This window comes from Macaca nemestrina, chromosome 19 (genome assembly GCF_043159975.1).
Source record: "Macaca nemestrina isolate mMacNem1 chromosome 19, mMacNem.hap1, whole genome shotgun sequence".
In the NCBI taxonomy this organism is placed as follows: Eukaryota; Metazoa; Chordata; class Mammalia; order Primates; family Cercopithecidae; genus Macaca; species Macaca nemestrina.
The window spans coordinates 66683038-66706197 of record NC_092143.1 but is presented as its reverse complement, the minus strand read 5'-3'; the positions used below and the strand labels follow the sequence as shown (position 1 = coordinate 66706197).

General features: G+C 39.5%; 1 protein-coding gene across 4 annotated transcripts in view; it reads right to left on the bottom strand.

Moving 5' to 3' along the window:
• LOC105465267 (zinc finger protein 521) overlaps positions 1-23160 on the bottom strand; it is a 292362-nt gene that overhangs the window by 162158 nt on the left and 107044 nt on the right. For all 4 annotated transcript variants that reach the window (XM_024787831.2, XM_011713605.2, XM_011713620.2 and 1 more), the window contains one exon: positions 2238-5590. In XM_024787831.2, coding sequence (XP_024643599.2) covers positions 2238-5150 — 2913 coding nt within the window. In that variant the 5' untranslated portion in view covers positions 5151-5590. The remainder of the gene's footprint in view (positions 1-2237; positions 5591-23160) is intronic.

Sequence of the window (23160 nt, the reverse complement as noted above, 5' to 3'; positions counted from 1 at the left end):
CTCTAGGCTCTTATTAATCAGGTTTCATAGGGAGGTACTCGACTGTATAGTCATTTTTGACCCTTAGTCATTAGGTGCTTTAAAAATGCAATTGTAAAACTTAAAGTATTTTTTAAAATATTTGAAGTATTATCTTATGTAAGTGCAGGATAAAGATAGGCTTTCTAAATATCACTAAGATTTTAGGTGTCATTCGAGCCTTAATGATAAATTCTCATCGAGTAACTCTAACCAACTTAATGTGTAAATACTATTTTTATAGCCTCATTTGTTTCTGAAATATTTCCTCTTAGACGCTATTACAATATATACCAATTTATAAATATCAGAAAAAACAAACCATGAACAGATAAGAAGACACAGGCATATGCCCTTTCATAAACAATCTACTAAGAAACAAGAGAATCCAGCTATGCTGCATTTAAAATGCACAAGCCAACACCACAAACACACACACAGACACACAGACTAATGCAGTCATTTAAAATCACCTTTATACGCTTTGTAAATTAAACATGAATATCAATCTCTTGTAGGCATATGTTAAGCATTACAAAATAAAAACAAAGGAGAAGAGTAATTTTCTGCCTTAATGTTTTAAGAATTCTCATTCACAAACATTTAAAAACATGAGACATTTTGGGGACAACGGAGAAAATTTAAATATGAACCTCTTACAGACGGTATTATGGGATTACTTAATTTCCTTTTTTAATTTAGTGAATTGCTTTAGCTAATGATGTCATAATTGAACAAAAAAAAATACACTTATTCTTAGGAGATGGCATGATACCTGCAACCTTCTTTCATGTGGCTCAAGTTGATTTTAAAAAGGGGTGCAGAGAGAGAGAAAACGCAACAAAACATTCTTATCTGGAGGATCTGGGATACCCAAACACAGGCACACATACGTGTTCGCTGTGTTGGTCCTTTAACTTTTCTATAGTTTAAAAAATTTCAAAGTAAAAACTTGGAAAACCCTCATTTCATATGCTTTTAACTACTAATATTTGTTTCAAAAGAAACAATTTGATCCAACCCATGAGCTATGAGCCATCATCAAAGCTACGTTCTTCCAGCTGTCCTCAGCAGTTTGAAAGGATTTCATGTATTTAAATGAGTGAAAAGTGTAGACTTATTTGGGCAGGGGAGAAGGGGGAAAGTGGCTTCAAAGTTCGGGAGTTTGCCTGCCACACAGATGCCACATTTTGTGAGGCCAGGCTCTGTCTCAGTCTTCTCAGCTCTCCCCTGCCAGCTGACTGATGGCTATCTGCAGGGAGCCACAGGGGGGCCTCCACCAGGGTGTGAGTGCAGAGACAAGATAAGGGAAATGCACTAACCCCAAACTGAAGGGAGAAGGATCTCCCTGGGGTTTTCATTTGGATGGAGCTCCAGATAGGGGCAGGTAGGGAAGTGGAAAGAGCTATTAGAAACCAGGTGATAAAGTATAAAGAAATATTACAATGAGCCATCCTCTGCTCAGCATCTAAGAAATGGTGACTTATGAAATGATTTCATTGTAAATGAACTTGTTTCTTGTCATCGTGGCAAAGAAAGCAGAAAACTACTCTGAAACTGAGGAGGAAAAAAACCCACAAATATTAATTTTGACACCCAGAGGGTAGATCTCAAACTCAGGCACAGTGTCTTTAAACAGAATAATGGGCATGTGGTGCTTAATAAATGTAGGGTAGGGGCTTTTTAAAAATCCTGTTGTGAGGAAGTATTTTCCTCACTGCCCAGAAGACAAAGAAAAACAGTGAGTGTTGACAACATGGTATTAAAAAGCCACCTCGACCCAATTTGTTATACCCAAATATATATATTCTTTTTAATTTACTCTAAGCCAGCATGTTGGCTCATAGCATCTTACTTTTGTGTCATTATCTCTCTGCCATACACACAAGTCATAGCTGGGGATTTCAACTCACGGTGAAGCTATGCTGAGATTCCAGATCTCAGTAGTGTTGGCATGAGCGCTGGTCTCTTCAGTCATAGAGAAGACAATATCCTAGGGAGACTGGAATTAGTCCTATTTTGCACCATTCAAGCCAAAATGCTGCTTATCAAGAAGCAAGTAATTGCTAGCTAATGGCTATGGGGGAAAAAAACCATTGCATTTCAATCTAAGCATCTTTTGGCCCATGACAATAAATAAAGCTGTGGAGAGTGTAAACATAAAGGAGGGACCATTTCTTGAGGAGGTTAAACAGCAAACATTAAAAAAGGCGAGTTACCTCATCCGACTGGGAGGGACTGATTCTGGGCATTGGTGATACTTGGGGCGTTTTCAACTGTGTGCTGTTGCTGTCTGGCACAAGCTCTCGGTGGACGGTTTCGATGTGGTTCTGGAGTTCACTTTCAGACTCAAACTTAACGTTGCAGCTAGAGCAGCGCGTCTTCAGTCCCCCCACCTTGCCTTTCCCCTCGATGGCACTCAGATTCTCATTCTGGCCCAAGCCTGGTCTATTCGTGCCGGGAGGGACGTTAATGCCTGGGCTGGCGCTCTTACTGAGATTCACGCAGCCAGCACACAGACCATATGGCAGGCCATTGATGTCAAGTTTCACCAGATCTTGCTTGGAACGGAATTCTTTGAGGCAAGATGCGCACTTGTACAGTTTTTGGACGTGCTGGCCACGCCCTGTGGTCTGAACTGCAGACCCATTCCCTGTCTTTTGCATGTGGAACGTCCCATGGATTTTGAGTTCCAAGGTGGAGGTCACTGTCTGCATGCACACCACGCAGCGAAAGCCCGTCAGGGAATTCCTCAAGTCAGGGTGCATTTGGCAATGCTCTAAAAACTCCTCTTCACTCTGGAGAGGCATCTTGCAAATCCGGCAGTTTCCAGTATCGAGACTCTTACTATGCGTGACTTTGTGTTCAGTAAGAGTTAAAAGGGAGGGAAACCGCTCTCCGCAAATAGGGCACATGTAGTGTTTGACAGGGCCTAGGTGGGTCTGCATATGTTCACGGAGGCCGTTTTCGGAGAAGAAGGTTCGAGAGCACACGTTGCACTTGTAATTCCCTTTAATGAGCTCAGCTTTCTTTTTCACGATGGCACTTTCTCCAGGTCTGATGTTGTGGTCTCGGAGCTGGTGATTCTGCAGCAAAGTCTCCATAGTGTAGGCTGCCCCACAAATGTCACAGCCATACATAGGCTCAGAGGTGTCGACGTCTTCTTCGCTCCCATCGTGACTATTGTGGGACTCCTGGCTGTTGGTCAGCAAAGTCTGCAGCTCCACTTCCTCTTTCTGCACTTGCTCAGAAGCTCCATTTGTTCCACAGTTGGGTGTCTTGGTTTCGAACACACAATGTTTTTCTCGCAAGTGTTTTTCTAACAAAATGATCGCATGGAAGGCTTTGCTACAGAACTTGCAGTTGTACTTCTTACTGTGAGTGGTGATGTGGCATTGCAGCTCCACCTCGGTGCCAAAGGACTCACCGCAGAAAATGCACTTATGCACTTTCCCTTGGTTTTCCAGGTGGTTGTGTTTCACATGGAGCTGCAAGTCAGTCTCATTGCGGAAGTCCCAGTTGCAAGATGTGCACCTATAGACTTTCTTTTCGTTACTGTGCTTCACAGCCAAGTGGAGCTGAATGGAGACTTTTGAGTCAAAAACTTCCTGACAGAGGGTGCAGCGAAAGAAGACAAAGGTGTGCATGTCCAGCAGGTGTTTCTGAAGGTCATCCACTGATGTGAATTGCTTGTCACAACTTTCACAGATGTAATATGTTGAGGTGATCATAAAGTGAATGGTAACATGCTTCAGCAAGGATTCTTGGTTGGGGAATTCCTTGTTGCACTGAGGACAGGTCAATTTTGGAAGCACAGTGTCGAGATGAGTTTTTAGGTGAGTCTGAAAGCTGTCTAGGGATGTGTACTTAGCACCACACTGATTACAGATATATTCTCCAGCTGGACGTGCAGGTGCACCTCCTACTGCCTGCATCATCTTAAGAGATGTCTGCTCTATGGCCACAGGAGATAGGGGGCTTAAGGCCCTGGATTTCTTCCCATTGTGGATATAATTCAGGGCCAAGGGAATGTTTTTATGATTCTCTTTGATATGTTTGTTCAGCTTAAGAACGCTGTTGAATATTGGTGAATTAGTACAATAGGAACAAGAATAGACTTCTACTACTGGTTCTTTGGGAGTCCCAAGCACTGGAGACCCAAATCGGGAGCCACTGAGGTCACAATGAACCTGTCTAATATGCTCTTCGAGGGAAGAGTCAGTGAGAAAACCCATATAGCAATGGGGACAAAAGAATGCATTACTATCTTTAGCTGCGGGGTTTGCAAATCCATGAGAACATCGGATGTGTTCCTGAAGAGTGTTGAGGTCGTTGACAACTTCGGAACAGAAGTTACACTGGTAGACAATGGCAGGCATGGCAGAAACAATCAGACCTGGGTCCTGAGCTTCATGCACTTGCTTAAGATGTTCATTTAGGTTATAGAGTGAGGGCAGGACCTCCAAGCAATACTGACAAATATGGGCCTGTTCTGGCTTATCTAAGTGCATAGTTTTCAGGTGAATCTGCAGAACTGCAAGACTTGAAAATAATTGCTTGTTGCAGTAAATACAGCTGTAGGTAACTTTTGCTTGTTTACTCGAGGGACCAGTCATGTCAGGGGTTTGCTGAGCGGCCCTCTTCCTCCCTCGACTCTTTGGGATTGGCGGGGCAGCTTCCACCATGGTTGAGCTGTCCACTGAGAGGTTGGAATCTGGAGTCGTACTGGACACGGAGGTGTAGCCCACCGTGACCAGGGAAGGGCTGTTGCTGTGATTGCACGACTCCGGTTGCTGGTGACTGTCCATGTGGCTGTACAGTTCCTCAACTGTGTGGAAACTCTCAGAACAAATGCTGCATGAGTTCTTCTTCTCCCCGCCATGCACCTGCTCCATGTGGTTCATGAGGGAGGTCTCCTCTACGAAGAGCTCGTGGCAGTAGACACACTGGAGGGCCGCTCGGTCCTCGTTTGGGGAGCATTCGGGGTGGCACTCTGCAATGTGTTTTTGGAGGTCTTCTGGGAAGTCAAAGCCTTCCTCACACTGACTGCACTTCTGAGTGTCCTTCATCTTCCAGTCCTCCATCCTGGAACCAGACTGGGAGCCGTCCTTGTTCCTCTCGTGAACCTGCATGTGTCCGTGTAAGGAACTAGAGGACAGAAACCCACGGCGACAAATGGCACATTTATATGGCTTGTTGGAAGTGTGAGTCTTTAAGTGGATCTTCAAGTGATCACTTCTGGAAAACGCAGCATCACATTCACTGCAGTGGTACTTCTTGTCCCCGGTGTGGAGTTTTATGTGGCGATCTCGGCTGCGCTTGTGTTTGAACAGCCTACTGCAGTAGGTGCATTTGAAAGGCAGTTTGTCGCTGTGACTCTGCTCATGGTGCTTTAGGTAGCTGAGGCGGCTAAACGACTTGTCACAGAATTGACATGGGTATGGAAGCCCAGGGCCACCTTCTTCCTCTCCAAAATCGCAACCTTCTCCATGGCTAGGGGAAGTCTGATCCTTGCTGGAAGGTGAGGAAGCTGGCCAAGAGCAAGTCGGATCATCTTCAACATCCACTCCATCTGCAACAAGAAGCAATGACACATTTCATCTGACATGTTGAGATTCAAGAGTGAGTTTACCATACCATTTCAACCAGCACACAGAGTTGGACCCTCTTGAACCTTTCAAGAAAAAAAAGAAATGAAAGAGAGAATATTTGAGCGAGACATTTTCAAATCTGAGCCCAAAGCAGTTATTCTGCATTTACTTTTTGTTGAGTTGTAAAATATAAGAGGATATTAAATAGTTCTATGTCTAAATTACCCTTTTATTACTTTTTATCATTCTTCCTTAGAAGCAAGGTATATATTACACATTGACAATTTTATTAAAATGCAGATTTTAATATATTTAATGTTTCTTTTGTATTCATTCTAAAATGATTTGCATATTATGTGAGCATCTGAAGAACCAAATGAAAAGAGGAAATATTACAGGAATGATTTAAAATTAATGCAGTCAACCCAGATGTCTAATATTTAATAAAAAATTCCCTCTGCATTTTGCTTGTTTTTATATAAAAAGGCAATTCTGAAGACCAAAATCTTTTATGGGGTTCTTATTGATACAGACCTTATTGCTTTCAGCAAAAAAATATTAAAAAGTAAGCACATGAAAGAAGACAGAAAACACAATAATAATTATGTCTTGTGTAATGAAAGACAACCAGGATTTCTTCAATAACTGAAATTCGAATACCATAGGCCAGAAAATGGATTATTAAATGTTAGAAGGGTACTGCTAGATATTACATGTAGCTAGGATCAGCTAGGATCAAGAAAAAATGAGAGTTTCACAAGGGCCAGATTTTAATAGTGTATTTTGTTTGGAAAGTTCAAGAGGTGGCCCACCATACCTTCCTTTTGCAAAAGCTTCAGCAGCCTGAACTTCCTTAGCTAAACAGGACCTGCACTTTGAGGTGAGCAGAGACAAAGCAACTTGTGAAAAACTGGAAACAGGAAAAGTGATAAATGATTATGGTAAATGCTGAAAGATTTATGAGTGACAAAAAGAAGACAAACAAGACTGAGAGCCAGATATAAAGTTAGCAAGTTATTCATAAAGGAACGTTACCTTCTATTAGGTGATTTTAAAAACTATTTTCTTAGCAGATGTGCACTGTTATTTCTGTTGCCTTCTTGATATCCAAATGGAAAATAAGACCATCTCAAAACAGGTTGTGAAACCTCTTTTTTGCTTTTCACAACCTATTATTCACGATCAGAAGAAATTTTAAAAGCTTTTCACTCTCCATAGGAGCACGATTTTTCAAAAAAACATACAAGTAAAGACCATGGAGTGGAGCTGGTGGGGATAGTGTTTCAGTTAGAATAAGAAGCTCAATTAGAGCATTATTAGAATATTCTAATGGTATTCAATTAGAGTATGATCAAATGCGTTTTTAAATTCTTCAAAGCTGAAGTTCACTAGCAAGCTAAATGATGAACATAAAAGTAGAAACTGGTAAGCATTATGTAAACGAATTCCATGTCTGCTTTCTTTAAGGTAACAAGATTTTACTAGATTGTCAGCCTCTTCCTTATCCACAGGAAACAGATGAGGATCATTCCTTTCCTGCATCTAGAAACTGATGACAACACCATCTCACTATCAATGCCAGATGGCAACCCTCTCACTCGGAGAAAACAACCAAACACCATTCCTGGATCCCTGCCCACTGCAACAAAGCGTCGCCGTACAAGTTGAAAACCGCACGATTTTGCATCCTCATTTATATGACTCTATAACCCAACATGTTTCCAGCATAAGAAAGGGTCTGATGGATGTGGATGTGATTTCTACTTAAAGTGAATACACCAGGAACATATGCAGATAAACTCAACTCACCACTCAACATACAAAAAAAATTTTTTTAACTAAAAGCAAAAAAACTCAATAATGATCTAGTTTTCCCCTTAAAAAAGTGTTGTCACCTAATGCTAATATACCTGAAACAAATCAAGGTTTCAAATATTTACCCTAACTGGAAAAAAAAAAAAAAAAAAAAAGGCTATCTATTAAATGTGCTCAACATTCTAGGTAAAATCTACCACATTTCACATTTATCTTTTAGGCTTAAATCCTGCTATTTCATTTTTTAAAATATTTTCAAATACATCTTCTCATTTATAGATTTGGGGAAACACTGAATCAGAATTTGTAATGCATCTAGCCTAAAATGATGTAACTATTGAGCCTGAAAATTGAGCAAGTGAATTTATTATTAAATTGCAGATTGTGTCCAGGTATGATATATTTTTATACAAATACATAAGGAATTATAGAGCAATGGACCATTATACAAATTATGCAATCCCTAACACCATGCTTAAATCAGCTTCTTGTCTGTGGTCCATGCCTGACTATATCTATTATATAACTGTTCTCCTAAGCTTGTAAATTTCAATGACATGTCAAGTGAACCGAAGGTTAGGATCAAGGTTTTAACCAGGATTCAAGAGAGCTAGAAACCTTTTCCTTCTTCTCTCCAGTCCCCATTACATGTCTTTGTAAAGGAAATTACACAAAACCCTCTGTAGAAGCCATAAGGCTTGGGGATCGAGCGGAAGAAAAGAGTTTGAGCAAGGAATGATATTTTTAGAAAAATAAAGTTTCCCTGAAAGGCTGATTTCTGTTTTAAAATATAAAATGTAAAACTCTCATTTGCCAGCACTGTAAATGGATCGTATTCTCCCAAGAACACACAGGGACTCACTACTCCCAGCGGGTTGGTCCACGCTCTTCAGGTATCAGACTCCTCCAAGACTTTTGTGGTGATGGTCTCCCTGCCAACATACTCTGAGGTCTACCTAAGTCTTAGAGAGTTATCCATCCCCATTAACTTAGGCTTTTTGGCAGCCACAGCGCAAACTATGCTTAAATGGTGAATATAGGTTTAAACGATGTCAATTTCTTTTTACACGTGGAAGAAACTGTAGAGGATTCTTTCAATTCAGGTTCCTGAATCAACTTTAACTTTTTTTCCCCTCGGCACTAAGTGCTACTTGCAGGGACTGTCTTTCTGTGTGATAGCAAGTTTTCTGCATTTCAATGTGAAATACTTAACATGTCCATGTTAAATTTTAATTTTTGAAACCAGTCACTTCACTTGAGCTGACTCTCCGAGAGCTGTAGCTCTTACTGCCGAAAAAGCTTTGCTGGAAACCAGCTCCGTGGCCTAAAAAGTCTATTTAAAGATGCAAATGTGTGTGCATGGTTAGTGCAGATGTTTTTCTACAGCAACTGTACTTGCTGAGTTTCATCATTTCCATAAAGCACATTAAAACAAGTGTGTGAACACTCCGAGATGAAAGTCTCCAACACTCCTGAGACTTTCAGTGGAAAGTAAAGCCGCCTGACTTTTCTCCAAGCAGACAGGAATGCCCATGATTCAGCAGCCTGAGTAAATAAAAGAGGTCCTTATTTCCTAATTTCGCTGGCTGGCCACACTGCAGCAGCCTCTGTGTTTCTGCCAAAGGGGATGCAGAACTGGAACTACACCCAGCCGCTGAAGGCCTGTCTTTGTTAGCCAGCCAGGCTTTCCGGACCATCTTCTGGCAGCAGAACGGCCATATCCTGCAAGGAAGACCTCCATCTCAGGCTCGGCGCTTCTCTAGTCTGCCTAAAAGGACGAAACAACAGATTTTGCTGGGTCTGTGTTGGAGGAGGACAGCTGGAAACTCAGTTAGCAGCAGAGTTAACACCTGTTCAGGCATATTTATGGGGGAAAGTGCTCACTAACAGAAAAGTGAAGTCATACTAGAAGGAGTTATTCCATAGAAAAAAGGCACCAGAACAGAGAGTACCTTTGTGACGTGAGCCATCAGCCCCTCGTGTGGGCCAACCTGGGGAGGAGGAAGCAGAGACTGGACGTGATTTGATCCCAGCCCCTGCTGATGGACAGACAAGCACACAAATGAGGGTCTGACAGTCTCAGTTTACGGCCTGCCATTGTGGAAGAGAAATGCTGAGGGTTCTGGCCACTCGCTGGTGTTCAAGACTAATCAAATTAGCCAGAAATTAAAAAATAAGATCAAAGAGACAGGAAGAGAATATGTGCAGGAGGGTTAGACTAATGTCAATGCTTACTTTGTTTATGATTAAGCAGGTCTTAATTTGTGTAGGACATACACTTCCTGAGGACAGGGACCAAGCCTTTCAGAAGATTGATTCCAACACTAGGGGCAATCTGAAATTATTCCAGAGAAACTAATGTAAGAAAGCAGATGAAAATACTTTCTCTGAAGTTATGGAAACTTCTGATAATGTTCTTCATAAGGCCTGGTCTGCAAGAAATTGCCTTAACAATATCCTTTTGCTACCTGAGCTTGTTCATTGCAACAGCAGAGTACCCTCTTAACTGCCCATCGGGGACTCAGTATCATGTGTGCTAGTGCCACACAGCAAGATTTCCTTAACAGGGACAGGATTTATATCAATGGTTACTTTTCAAGTGAGGAGAAGAAGTACAAATACTGATGGGTCTGGTACTTGTGTAAGAACTAAAAGTCAAGAGTCTGGAGTTTTATTTCTAGCTTCATAACTGACTTAGAGAGTGACCTGGCCAAGTCATTTAATCTGCCCCTACCTAGGTATTTCACCTGCAATATGAAGATAATAATTCTTGCTACTTACCCTCTGGGGTGTTACAAAGATTAGTGAATGTTTCTAGGGCACCTTATCATGGCTGGAAGAAAAGCTGCATATGTAAACAAAAAGATTTATATGTGTTGCATGTATTTCTGTTTCCATGTGTAAGCTTCTATGAGTATAGTATAAACATATTTTAATATTTTCTTTCCTTTAATGCAATCTCTGGAATATTAGTTTTAAGGACTGACTCAATGGCAATCTACAGTGCCTTTAGCGTTCACAGTTGTATATGCAGCTAGCAAGAAAATAAAAGATAATCAGTTGGTGATATCTAAATGTTAATGGACCATAAATCCATGCTTACTATGTTCCAAGCCTTAAATTATCAAACACGGGATATAATACTGGGTCTTTACAGGCAGGTAACCTTGGTACAAGTGTTTTCCCATGGAATTCTGAAGCCAAGAATGTGGTTTACACCTCTCTGCTCCTTAAAACATGAGCAATACAATCATTGCATTATTTAGCATCATGGTAAGTTCATTCAGTAGATTTTTTTTTCTTGAGGATCAAACAATGGGGTAAGACTTGAGACCAAAACAAAATTTCAGGTTTCCTCCACTTGCCTTACGTAATTCTTTACTTCTGCCAGCAGGTTATAGGAGCAGTTCTGAAATTTCTTACTAAATAGAATTCACAGTACTTTTTCAGTCATTAGCTACCTGAGACACTTTAATATAAGCTGAAACTCCTGGGGGAAATACACAGGTGTGCACAAACGCTAAGAGAAGTCGGGCTGTACTTAAAGAGGACAATATTTTGAAATGCATGTTTAATAGACACAGGTAACAAGGGTGTTTATCATGTTACTTCAATGCCAACACAGTAACAATTTTACACCATCATATTTAAAATCCTCTAACCAAATTACAAAATACATTTTTAAAGCAATGATTTAAATTGCTAAAAGATAAGGTCATGCTAAAAAAAAAAAAAAACAAACTTATGCATTATTACGCAATTGCTTCCCTTCATTCTCCATAGAAATGTCAACAGTTCTAGAAAAGCTGCAACATTAATAACTATGATGCTACTTTAAAAAAAAAATCAGCAGCTCCATATTAAATTCACTCCTTTGTCATATAACTTATTTAACTACCTGAAAACGAATACCCTTTACTGGGTGTTCAAATGAGAAATGTGAACTTTAAAATTATTTATAATTAGCAGATGCTTTTAAATTCTGTAATATTTCGAACTGTTCTAGAAGGACCAATTAAATGAATTAACAGTTAGGTTATGAGGAAAAAGGGTGGTCACCCATTAATAACAGCAGCTGTGCGGAGCGGGAATTGGTGGTGCACATTTTTTAACAGTCTTAAGATGAATTCCAGATATCAGCGCTCAAGCTTAGAGGGTTTTCTTGTTTGTTTTTTGGTTTTGGGGTTTTTTTTGCCCTCAATACTCCCTAGTAAAAAAGAGGCTTGCTTTTCCCCAACAACACTTTAACACTTCAGATGAGCCAACAAAGAGATAAGGACTTGTTATCACATCTCCATGGCTCTCCTTAGGTAATCCTGGGCTTCACATTCATTCTTTCAGCAGACACATTGCGATTGCGTGTGCAGAGAGAAGTACAAATGTTTTGCTTGCTGTTGCTTAAAGTTCATTTGAACAGACGGAGCTCAATGAATTCCATCTTCTGCAGCCAAATTAAATAGAAAACAGTGCATTCTTAAGCAGTTCACACTTAACTCCACCTCTCCAATCAGAGGAAAAAGCTGACGTGAAACCAGTTAAAGAACAGTCATCGTCTCTCGCACGGAAATCAAGACATTGTGTTTCTGAAGCCAAACAGAAGGAAAAGTGGTTTCCAATTATGTGGGGGGTGAGAACTGCTTTTCTTTTTCTATCTTTTGGCTCACTTAAAAATATATATAACTAATGATAAGCACCCACCTCTTGGCGTTCAATAATTGGCAACTGTGTATTACACATCTGTTTACAGGGCTGTGACTGAGGGTGTTCTAAACCGTTTAACATGTTGGTCTTTCCTTGAATAACGACAGACATCACCAGAGTGGATTTCCTGAGTCTGCATTCTTTTTTTTCTCTCTACTATTTTGAGTTAGAAGGCATTTATTAGTTACTATGTACTCTTGTGTTTATATATGACCTCATATCACAAAGAATTTTAAGCTGTTTTTCATTGCTTTAATTCATTGATTTAATCAACATTTATTATGCACCTACTATGTGTTCAGGTCTAATATTGGCTTACGAACTTTAGAAACTACATTTTTTGAAGTTTTGATTTCCTTGTCTATAATATCAGAAAAATTTCAGCTGCCTCAACATATGAGGTATTATAAGAATCAAACATGATATTATATGAAGGAGTTTTCTGTACTGCTAAAATATAAAAATGTATTAAATTATTACTACTACTATGAAAGCCAAAGTTACCTGTAAGTGATAAGTGATAAATGATAACTCATAAATGTGAGAACAGCAGAAAGGAATCAAAATTAACCGCAATCTAGTTGTTGCAGTTTTCATATTGAGATTGTAAAAATTTTTAATGACTTAAAGGGCATTCCTGTTTATAAATAAAAATACACAAAAATAAAGAACAATTATTTAACAATATCATTTAAATAACAATCTAATAAACAATATTATCGTTATTAAATTAATATGGATTAATTTATTAACAATATTATCATTCTTTTTAAATAACAATATTTATTAGCAATAAATAAAAATAAACAAAAATATTCCAGAAAAAAATCTTCTGAATGCTACTCACAGATATCTTGAAAATCCATGTGCAGTAGTTCATTTGTTAATAGCTACACACACTGGCAAGTTGTGATTAATTCATTAGTGTTGTAAGATCCACACAACGAAAAGGCCTGCATTCCAAGTCCAGAAGCCACATTCCATAGTGCCAGCACCATGCTATAAGTGACTATTTGGCTGATTTAGAAATTCCTTGAGGCCAATTCTATTTCACTTCGAAATCCTTTGCACTAGTGTGAAATATACGTATCAAGCTTTGAAGGATGACCAACACTTTTTTAAAATACTCAGTAAATTTCTCAATGCTACCAAGTTAATCACGAGTGATTTTAAATTAACTTCTTCACTGGGGCGGCAGAAGGTAAAAGGGGATTCTTCCACTGAGGAAAGTAAGTCTGGAAATGGCTTCGTTAGGGAATGATGGATCTTAGAAACTTCATTCCACCATGTTAATGGTTTTGGAAGAACTGCCATAAACCACCAGAATTTTCAAACAATGAAATCCAATTCTATTTCAAAGCAGCATCTGGTCTAACAGAATGTTATGTCTTGTTAAACTAGACTTTACTGACTATTTTTCCAACATGTAGGCTTTGGTCCAAGGCCGGAAAACTTTCAGTCACCAGGAATTATAACAGTCCTCAAATGGTATTTATTGGAGCTGAATTTCACCTGTATTATATCCATGGCAGCAGTAACGCCAACACGAATTTTCGGCAGCCTGAAAAGGCCACACTGTATACTTCACTGCAGACAAGGCCACTGGAGAATACAAAAGTGTTGAAAGGCTAAAATTTAATTAATGAACAATTAGCACCCCCTGTGGGTTCATTGTGCAGTAAAGTGATAAATATGGTTTGCTAATGCAGAAAAAGCTGTTACAAAGATTAGGGGGGAACTATTACTACAGTTATCCATATGCCTTTGTAATACAGCTGACCTCAGTACTAGATCTTGATTTGGACATTCATGTGTCTAACAAATGATAGGAATTGTTAAGGTCTGTGGCAAATAATCATTTTGAATTTTAAGGCACAGACAGACTCACACAGGTTGTCGGGCTAGGGTGAAAAAGCCACTGAGATTGCTAGTGAGTACACCTAGCCAACCACCCAGCAGCTGCAACTCAAAGTAATATCTGTTGTCTGCTCCTCAGTTTTATGCATTTAATGAGGAAGTTATATGCTACAGTGATATTAAGGAATTCAGAGATGAGGGGCCGGGCGTGGTGGCTCATGCCTGTAATCCCAGCAATTTGGGAGGCCGAGGCAAGTGGATTGCCTGAGCTCGGGAGTTCGGGACCAGCATGGGCAACATGGTGAAACCTCATCTCTACTAAAATACAAAAAATTAGCCGGGCATGGCAGCATGCGTCTGTAGTACCAGCTAGTCAGAAGGCTGAGGCAGGAGAATTGCTTGAACCCAACAGGCAGAGGTTGCAGTGAACCGAGATCGTACCACTGCAGTCCAGCCTGGGCAACAGAGCGAGACTCTGTCTCAAAAAAAAATTTTAAAAGGCAACTCAGGGATGTTGGACTCTCTTGGGATTTCACGCATAAGAAAGAGTCTACAGTAGGGCCAATCACTAATATGCCTTATACAATAGAATTTTTATAGTGTTTCAACAGAATTATTACCTTTCACATTAACACTTACATGGTAAAACTGAAATGGAAAAATGAGATTGGATTCCAAGTAATCCAAATGATGTAAGACAATCCTTTATTTCAAATGAGATAATGTTTATAAAAGTACTATATAAACTGGAAAGCCAAAGCTATTTTCTTAAAATAATCTTTAGTTAGGGTATGACAAAATATCTCTACACAGGTCATATGGTATCAAGTACATGTATTCATAGAGTTTTTAAATGTATCTAATTCAGCAAAATATAAAAGAAGCATTCTGAAAATAAGGCTAATTATCAATTTGAGGACTTTCTAAGTACCCTCTTTGCCCTTTATGTTTTATGTTTCACTTTTGGTTTGATTTTTCTCTTCCCTAGAATCTCTACCTTAGAATGAATATGATGATAACATCCAAGCCAGTTCATTTCATTATTTTTTTCTTGGTAACAGCCCTGGTAATTTATTTATGGGAACCAGTACAGTTAAAATTGTGGCACACTGCATGTGTACGCTTACATGCTTTTATCCACAGTTGACTAAATGTTCAGAATAGACTAAGTGATTTATGCCAAAGTAGTTTTTCAAATATTTTAGATAACTCTCATTACAAAAGTGCTAATCATAGTAATTTGTCACTTAATAGGACTAAATATCTGTACAATCATGTCTTAATGAAATATGTCTCTAAGGGGAGACTCTACGATGCTACTGTCTACTGATTAATATCTATAATCATATTTTTATTAAATTATATATGTGTGTCTATATATAAATAACACATATACTATCTGAGATGATACATCTTGGCAAATATTCCAACACCTGTGACAAAATCAGGCCTCAGAAACCCCATGATACCTCCGTGTACTAGCATCTTACTTTGCCTCCATCCAAGATACTTTAAAAATAACAAAATAATGTAAAAGAAAAGAATCCAAGGCAGTGTGGCCACAGTAATGAGACACGTTGCTAATATTCAAAGATATAAAACCTACCAGCACAGTTTTAGAATCTTCACTGACTCAATGCTGTCTGTACCAAAGGGCTGGTCTCTGAAATCTTTACAAAGCTTCCTTCCACATCTGAGCTCTGCTCTTTTCTCTTAAGATGACCTGTTGTTTGGCATGGATTGTGCATACCTCTGGGTCTGACTTTAGGGATCAAAGGAAAGAAAATGAGTGAATGTGATTGAAGCCTACACAGAGAAAAGAAACTCAAGGCTGTCATTCCTAACTTTTCATGTATATATGAAACATAAGATTTAAGACCTGTGAGAAATGTGGGCCTTTAGGGGAAAAAAAGTGCTAATTTTACAGATGAACAAATAGGTCAACGAGGATGAGTAACATGTTATAATCTTGTACTAACAATAGTAGTTGACAGTGGCACTGAAACCCACACCCAAGTCCCCAGTGCCCAGGCAAGCACCTTGGCTCTACATATTAGAAAACCCTCAAAGTCCATCCTTCCCAAACTCTCCTCCACTAAAACAACAACAACAACAACTCAAACGTTGAGTTTTTACAGCTAAATGAATAAACCTAAAATGATGTTTAATATTGTTTTTCTTTAAAAAAAATTCATTGTTTTTCATATTACTAAACTAATTCATGCTAATTGACGCACGTATTCACACATATACAGAAGAAAACCAAAATTGCCTAACAACTCTACAAACGTATAACTCTCTGTTAACAAGTCACGACAGTCAATTTCTTCATTTGATTTCACTGCTGGCTATTGACTAGAAAAATCCTGTATACACACATCTCCTTAACAGTGGGTCTGTTTGCCTCTCTCCTGTTCTTCCAGCCTCTGCTTTGAGCGGGCTGGTATGGTCGGATCAGGTTTTGACAAATCAGAGCAGAAGAAAAGGCACAGTCAAATTGGCACCGTGGTCAGCTTCACTTTCCTCTCACACCCTTGCCTGTAGGGATATATTCCCTGCCACTGATTCCAATGAAGGATCCTTCTCACCTATCCCTTAAACCACCCTTCTTCAATTATCATTCCAGCTATCCTGGCTGTACACAACAAACCAAAGGCTGACCCTCTACCACAGCCAGATGATGCAGGGCAGCATTTCTCAGTCTAATCCACCAACCACCAGCAGACCAAGTGCTTGAACTGCCTGTTAAAAATGCAGACACCTGCACTCCACCCCACGCCTCCCGACTCTGAACTTCTGAGGATGGGGTCCAGAAATCCCCTTTTGTTAGCAAGTTTCCTGAGTCTTCACCTGCATTCCCAAGCTTGAGAATCACCTTAGAATCTTTTCTTTCCCCTGAATCACCTAAGTCCTTGCTTGAAGTTTGCTGCACTTGGCTGTGCCTTTCCCGTGTTTGCTCCTCTGTAAAGGAACATCAATGATGGAGGGCTTTCTCGCCCTTATTCAACGACCAAATTGAATCCCAGTTCTTCCAAGAAGCGGCTTTTATAGAAAGAAAATTAGATCACTATATTCTTTGCCCTCCTATCCTTTAACAGTCCCCCTCCCACTTTGAGTAGGACTCCATATTTCAAATCTTTTCAGTGAAATACTCAATTAGCTCCAGCAAGTAACTTCCTCTCTGTAAGAGTGTTGGCAGCAGCTTGTACATTTCCAGAAAAAGAGAGTGACCATTTTTGAAGAGTTATACAGTTCCAAGTACATAAAGGCTGGTGTTACATGCTTAGGAAACATAGTTCTGAGTAGACAGCCGTGCTTCAAGTGTGCACATGAAAAAATCTGTCTGCTAAACTTTTGTTGATGATTACTTCCAAGCTGCATTAGCTAGATGAGAAATATCAATACACTATCAAAGACAGCTCACCCTGCCAACCATTTCAACATAGAAAGAAGGTTGTCACAAAACTACAAAGTAAACGAGTATCTGGAGTAAGGAGTGAGAAAAGAGGAAGGGCGCTTCCTATATTTGGCAATACTTTCTTTTTCCACTCAGGGAGGCACGGCTGGAATTGCTGATTAAATGCCTCAAGTTTGGACCTCTCTAGAAAATCTTTGTTCTTTGAACAGGCTATCGGTTTCTCGCAACTTCCGGGGTTCAGAATGTAAGTGTGGTATGCCATACAGTAAATTAAGCCTTCTGCTGTCAGAGCTGGAAATAGGAGTGGGGAGGAGAAGGAGGGCTTGATCTCAAGTGATTTTTATTGGCTTCATTTACATCCTGTTTAAGGTCTTCTGAGTAGCTCAAGGTGTCTTATCTCTGGCTACCAGGGGGTATTTTGCAGTCAAAGCAGTTAACATACTTTCTCTCTCCCTCTCCTCCTGTCCCTTTCCCTCAAGCTCTTGTTTTTTTCAAGCCATCTTATCTTATCACACACATCTCTTCAGGCTGAGGAGAACCCATACTTATCAGAAGCAGTGCACTCTATTGTCGTTCAGGGCTGTTAAAGACAAATGACAGTTCAAGTCAAAAGAAAATCAGTTAACTTCTTCTGCACTCTGTTTTGAAATACTCTGGACTGCCTCACCTTTATTAGTGCTAAGTGGTATCAGAAGTGCCCCTCAAATTTCCATGCATACAGAACATCCCATCTCCCCCATCAGAGTAAGACGACTAGGGACAAAGTTGCTGGTCAGAGCTGGACACTGACGTCACATAAGCACTTCTGCCTTTATCAGACTCCTCCCCACTCCTAGGTGACTCATCCATGATATCACAGGAAGTGGTAGCTTCAAATATCTATAAGGAAAAACAACAACAACAAAACCCAGAAACTAAAGGAGAGTAGGGGAAAGTGGGGAACAGTAGTCAAGAGACAAGGAACTTTTTCCCAGATATACCTGAATGCTTACCCACGACACCGACATAAACACGAGTGGGCTGTTAGAAACATACGCAGCACGCATCTTCTCTAACAGCAACACAGACACTGTTATTCGAATCTATTAAATCATCACACAATCTGCCAGGGAGCCTGAATGTTGAAGAGCTTGATCTTCTGTTACAAACTCAGCAACGATGGCCCTTGATTCCGAGTACACATTGGAATCGTCCAAAGAGCTTTTAAAATTACGTACTGGATCCATCCTCGGGCCAATTAAATCAGACTCTCTGAGAGTTAAGACCCACAGAGGGTGCAGGCTGGGTTGACAACCACTCTCCTAGATTTAAAACCCCATGGAAGCTGGTCCAAAAGACAGATTCCACAAAACAAATCTCTCTCTTATCTGGGCTCCCCTCCCCCTCGACAGGCAGGCCAGCACTGGAGCGAGTTTTCTGCACTACTTTGTGTCATAGGCAATGAACCAGATATTAAAAAATAAAAGTTAAAGCAAGGAACACTGAACACTCCAATCACTCACCATTAGTACAGGTAAAAGTGCAATATGTGAACAGTTATTAGGCGTCTCATCTGTGTGTTTCATACTCCCTTTAAAAATTCCCATCCCTCTTCTCCTTCATACCCCAGGACCCCATGGGCTCCTTTATATTAGTGATAACCCCACACTTTCACCTGCAGTGAAGGCTCTCTTAATTGTCCATTATCTTAGTGTGTCAGCACAAAGGAGCAGGAACGGAATCCTCGTCCAAACGGTTTCACCTCCCTCTCCTGAGAGTGATGCCCTTGTCAAGGCATTAAAGACACGAAAACCTGCCACTTATCAGAATTGTATTTGAATCGAACCACTGTCCTTGAAAACTGTAGGCAGGAGATATTATCAAACTGCACCGCATTGCCAGCTCCAGTTCCATGGTGGCTCGAACAATCTAAAAAGATACTATCCAAAGTTTGCCATGCATTCCTCATAATAGAATTACAGGGAACAATGCAAACATGCTCGCTGATTTTTTTTTTAGATGGTTAAGTACAAAGAAATGCATGGGTCAGGTTGTTGATGAATACAAATGTAACAGTTCCAAGCCTTAGGACACCTTTGAATGTATACTCACCAAGAAACCAAACCATAAAACTCTTCTAATTACTCCTACCTTCAATTCTTAACAAACATAAGTCAAGGCTATTAAAACTTCACATTTATCTTTGTTATGATGAGGGGGAAAATCTGTACATCTTTAGTGGTCCTATGGACAGATTCAAAAACAATGCACATTCTAAAGAGCATTTAAAAACAAAATTGAAAGAAAAAACATTATTTGTAAGTATTCAGGCCAATTTGTGTGCCTTCCACATCTCTGTATGTCCCTCTCACTTTTTATACGTTTTTCTTATTCTATTCAAACCCACACTGCCTTAGAAAAAAGAATTTATGCGTGCCTTTAACAAGTAAACAAGTGTACAAATTAATTCAGAGAGCAGTAATTTTGAAAATATTCTATGTTTAATGTGCACTGCAGTTAAACTACTTTTTCTGTACAAATTAATTTACTGCATCAGTGATCGATGTTTATGTTTAGGCAATTTTATTTCTCAGTATGGTAAAATTAGACCTAATAGTTGCAACCTGTTATGTCCAATCTGTCACTGAAATTCAAATTGCCTTTTTCCTATTATTCAAGGAGCAATTTGGAGGAATTAAAGCCATCTAAAAACGGAAGACAAACAATTCTCTGCAAGGACGCAGTAGCCTGTGTCATCAACCAAATCCACACCCCCTGATCTCTTCTGAGCAGGTTCTTTCAACATGATTTTCCTGAGGTTCTCGAACTTTCACATTTGCCAAGCCACACAAGGGGAAATTTTAGGGTGAAACTAAAAATTTTACCCTACAAATTTTCAGCCTTCAAGAGACGTAACTGAAAGTTCAAAGATTATGGTGTTGACTTCCAAACATCAACTCTCACCTAAAAAACTCCCAGCTTTCATGGCATATATATTTGCTACATCCCTTTTTTTTTTTTTTTTTTTTTTTGGCTTGTTTTGCTTGATCTAGGAATATATTATTTTTTCTTGCACAATGAGTTTAATTTGTAATTTCTTTCTTACTGGGGAGAATTCAATTATTTAGATGCATAAGATTTAAATTTTGCAGTGATGAATGCTAAAACTGGGAAACAAATAAGGCCTGTTTTTGAACAAATTTTGTTTTGCTTGGTTTTTCTCATTGTTTAGCTATCGAATGTAGTGGGTGATTCTTGTTCTATACTGTGAATACAAAGGACATACCAAAATGGAGAGAGTGGGAGGGGACAAACTGAAAAATTGATAGAAAGCCATCACAGCCCCCTTGGAGGGGTTGCGGAATGTCAAAGCAGGCTACAACTAAAAGGGGACATAATCTGATGAGATTCCACTTCAAATACGCAATGCCATCATGTTACAACATGTTCTCACTAGATTTTGGGTTTCTTCAACAAAAGAACCCCAAATCAACTATTGATATAATCATCTCTTGGTATGAGAGAATTTCTGAAAATGTTTCTTTTGTAACACTTCCTGACTGCCATCTTCTATTCCCAAGTCTGCCTTTCCCAACAGAGTTTGCACTAATTTTCAGGAGATCACTCTAGATTTTGGAATGCTTCATCTGATTAGATAAGCTCAATTTTCCCTTATGGTTAAGTTTCCACATTATTTGTGGAACTCCGAACATTTATATCAAAACAATCATCTTTTCTTCACAGTGGTCAATACTGGTTTGACTTTTTTTTTCTTGTTCTTTCGTTTAGCTTAAAAAGCCAAATTAAATGGTATCGTGCCTCAGTTTAAGTCTACTTAATGTCACATATGGCCTCAGCTTACATGCTATACCAAAATAACTTCATTCCCTCAGGGAAAGAAAAAAGAGACAACTCAAGAGGTATCCCTTCCCAGCTGCTGACACTCTGCCACACAACTTCCTCTCTAGACAGAAGAGGACACAATTAAAAGAGGAAATTACTCGTTCAGAACTGGATATCAAAGCTCAGAGCCACTGTGTATCAGCAGAAGATCTGGTGTCAAAATAACTGAAATAAAACTGAAATGTGTATCTTTCTTCGTTTCCTTTCTCACTCTTTCTTTTTCAACATTTCCATGATCACTTTTTCAATTCTAAGACAAACTCATTTCCTCAGAAGATTGCTTAGATCATCAAGCTGATTAATAATTTTACTTCAAGGCAGGACTGATTAATGTGGATTATTCAACTGATTAATACTGTTACTATATGGCACATCCAAGTGAGCATTAAGTGTCTTGTTTTCATAAATTTTTTTAAATTATTGAAATAAGTTCTAATTAATGTGACTTGGTCTTAAGTCTAGAGAACTTCGTTGTAATGTAAAATTGAGGACTTGATGTTTTTTGGGGGGAGGGGTTTTCTCAAATACCAAAATACTTAGAAAAAGCAAATAAAAACAGAGCATACTGATTCACAGCATTTTTAAAGTCAGCTCTGTGATGATATGAATCTATTGTTCACCCGCATAAATTTACTGGTTTCAGAACACCAAACTTACATGTGACACAGCCAAATGAACCACCAACACCTTCACCTTCTCACTCTCCCCAAGCTGAGTCCTCGCCAGGGTCCACTGAGAAACTCCAAGACCACCTTCCTTCCAACAGTGGTAAGTAAGGACATCATAGCCATCCTACCCCACCAGATGCAGGCCCAGGGGACCCCACCATACCCCGGCAGTTTTTACTCTGCCAATGCAGAAATTCTCCTGGTTTCAACGTTCCCAGAGACATTCTAACACACAAGCTGTGTATGCATGTGCACACGCACACACACACGCACACACACACACTCACCCTTTATACCACCCCACTTCCAAAGATGAGAGTTCCTTTAAGAGTCACTATACTTATAGCTACTTCCCCCACAGCAGTCCTTGCTTTCAGGAAGCCTAAGACCTCACAGGGACTCTGACTGCCACAACTTCAGCTTCCCCCGTCTGCCACTCCTCCTGTTCTACAGGAGCCAGGAAAGGTGCTATTCCCAGTGCTCATGAAATGCAGGAAAAAGGACCCAGAGTCTCTGTTCTGGCAGTGAATCGTGGGGAAATGCAAGTCTTATTTCTTTAATGAATACTCAGAATTCAAATTCTCGTCTAAACAGTGCTTACAACTTACTGTTGTTCCAGCAGCCTCTAACACAAACCAGAGGTATCTTTATGTGAACTGCAAAACGCAATCCCCTCTAAGAGGAGAAATTCCAAAAGGCACTCTCCTCACAGATGATTTTTTTAAGTGTCTCTTCTACTGGTCGTGACTACAAGCACAGCTATTAGGTTTCTGTCTCCTCACCACATTGCTGGGGACTTTGTGCAGTTAACAAACTGCATAGCTGCATTCTGTGGCCGTTTTCTACCAACCTTATGTATTTAAATATATATATGGGCTAGCCCTAAAATGTAATTCACACTTACTGCACTGCTCCATTGGAAAATATGTGGTGCATTCCAAGAAACCAGCTTATTAAATAAACTTTTGGGAGATAATCTGTTTATAAGCTGGGGACTGCCTGTATTTTAACTGGTGGTTTTGAAAATAGAGGAAAACAAATGAATCAACTTTGCTATAGCAAATTTTCATTGATCTCATTTTTGCAAGGTTGTTTAGCCTCAGCATTCCTGTTCCGAGGAAAAGAATTTTTAAAATCCCATTAATTTTATTGTGAGTCATCAATGAATACCTTTTAGAATGCATAATTTCTTGACTACACATCTTTGAAT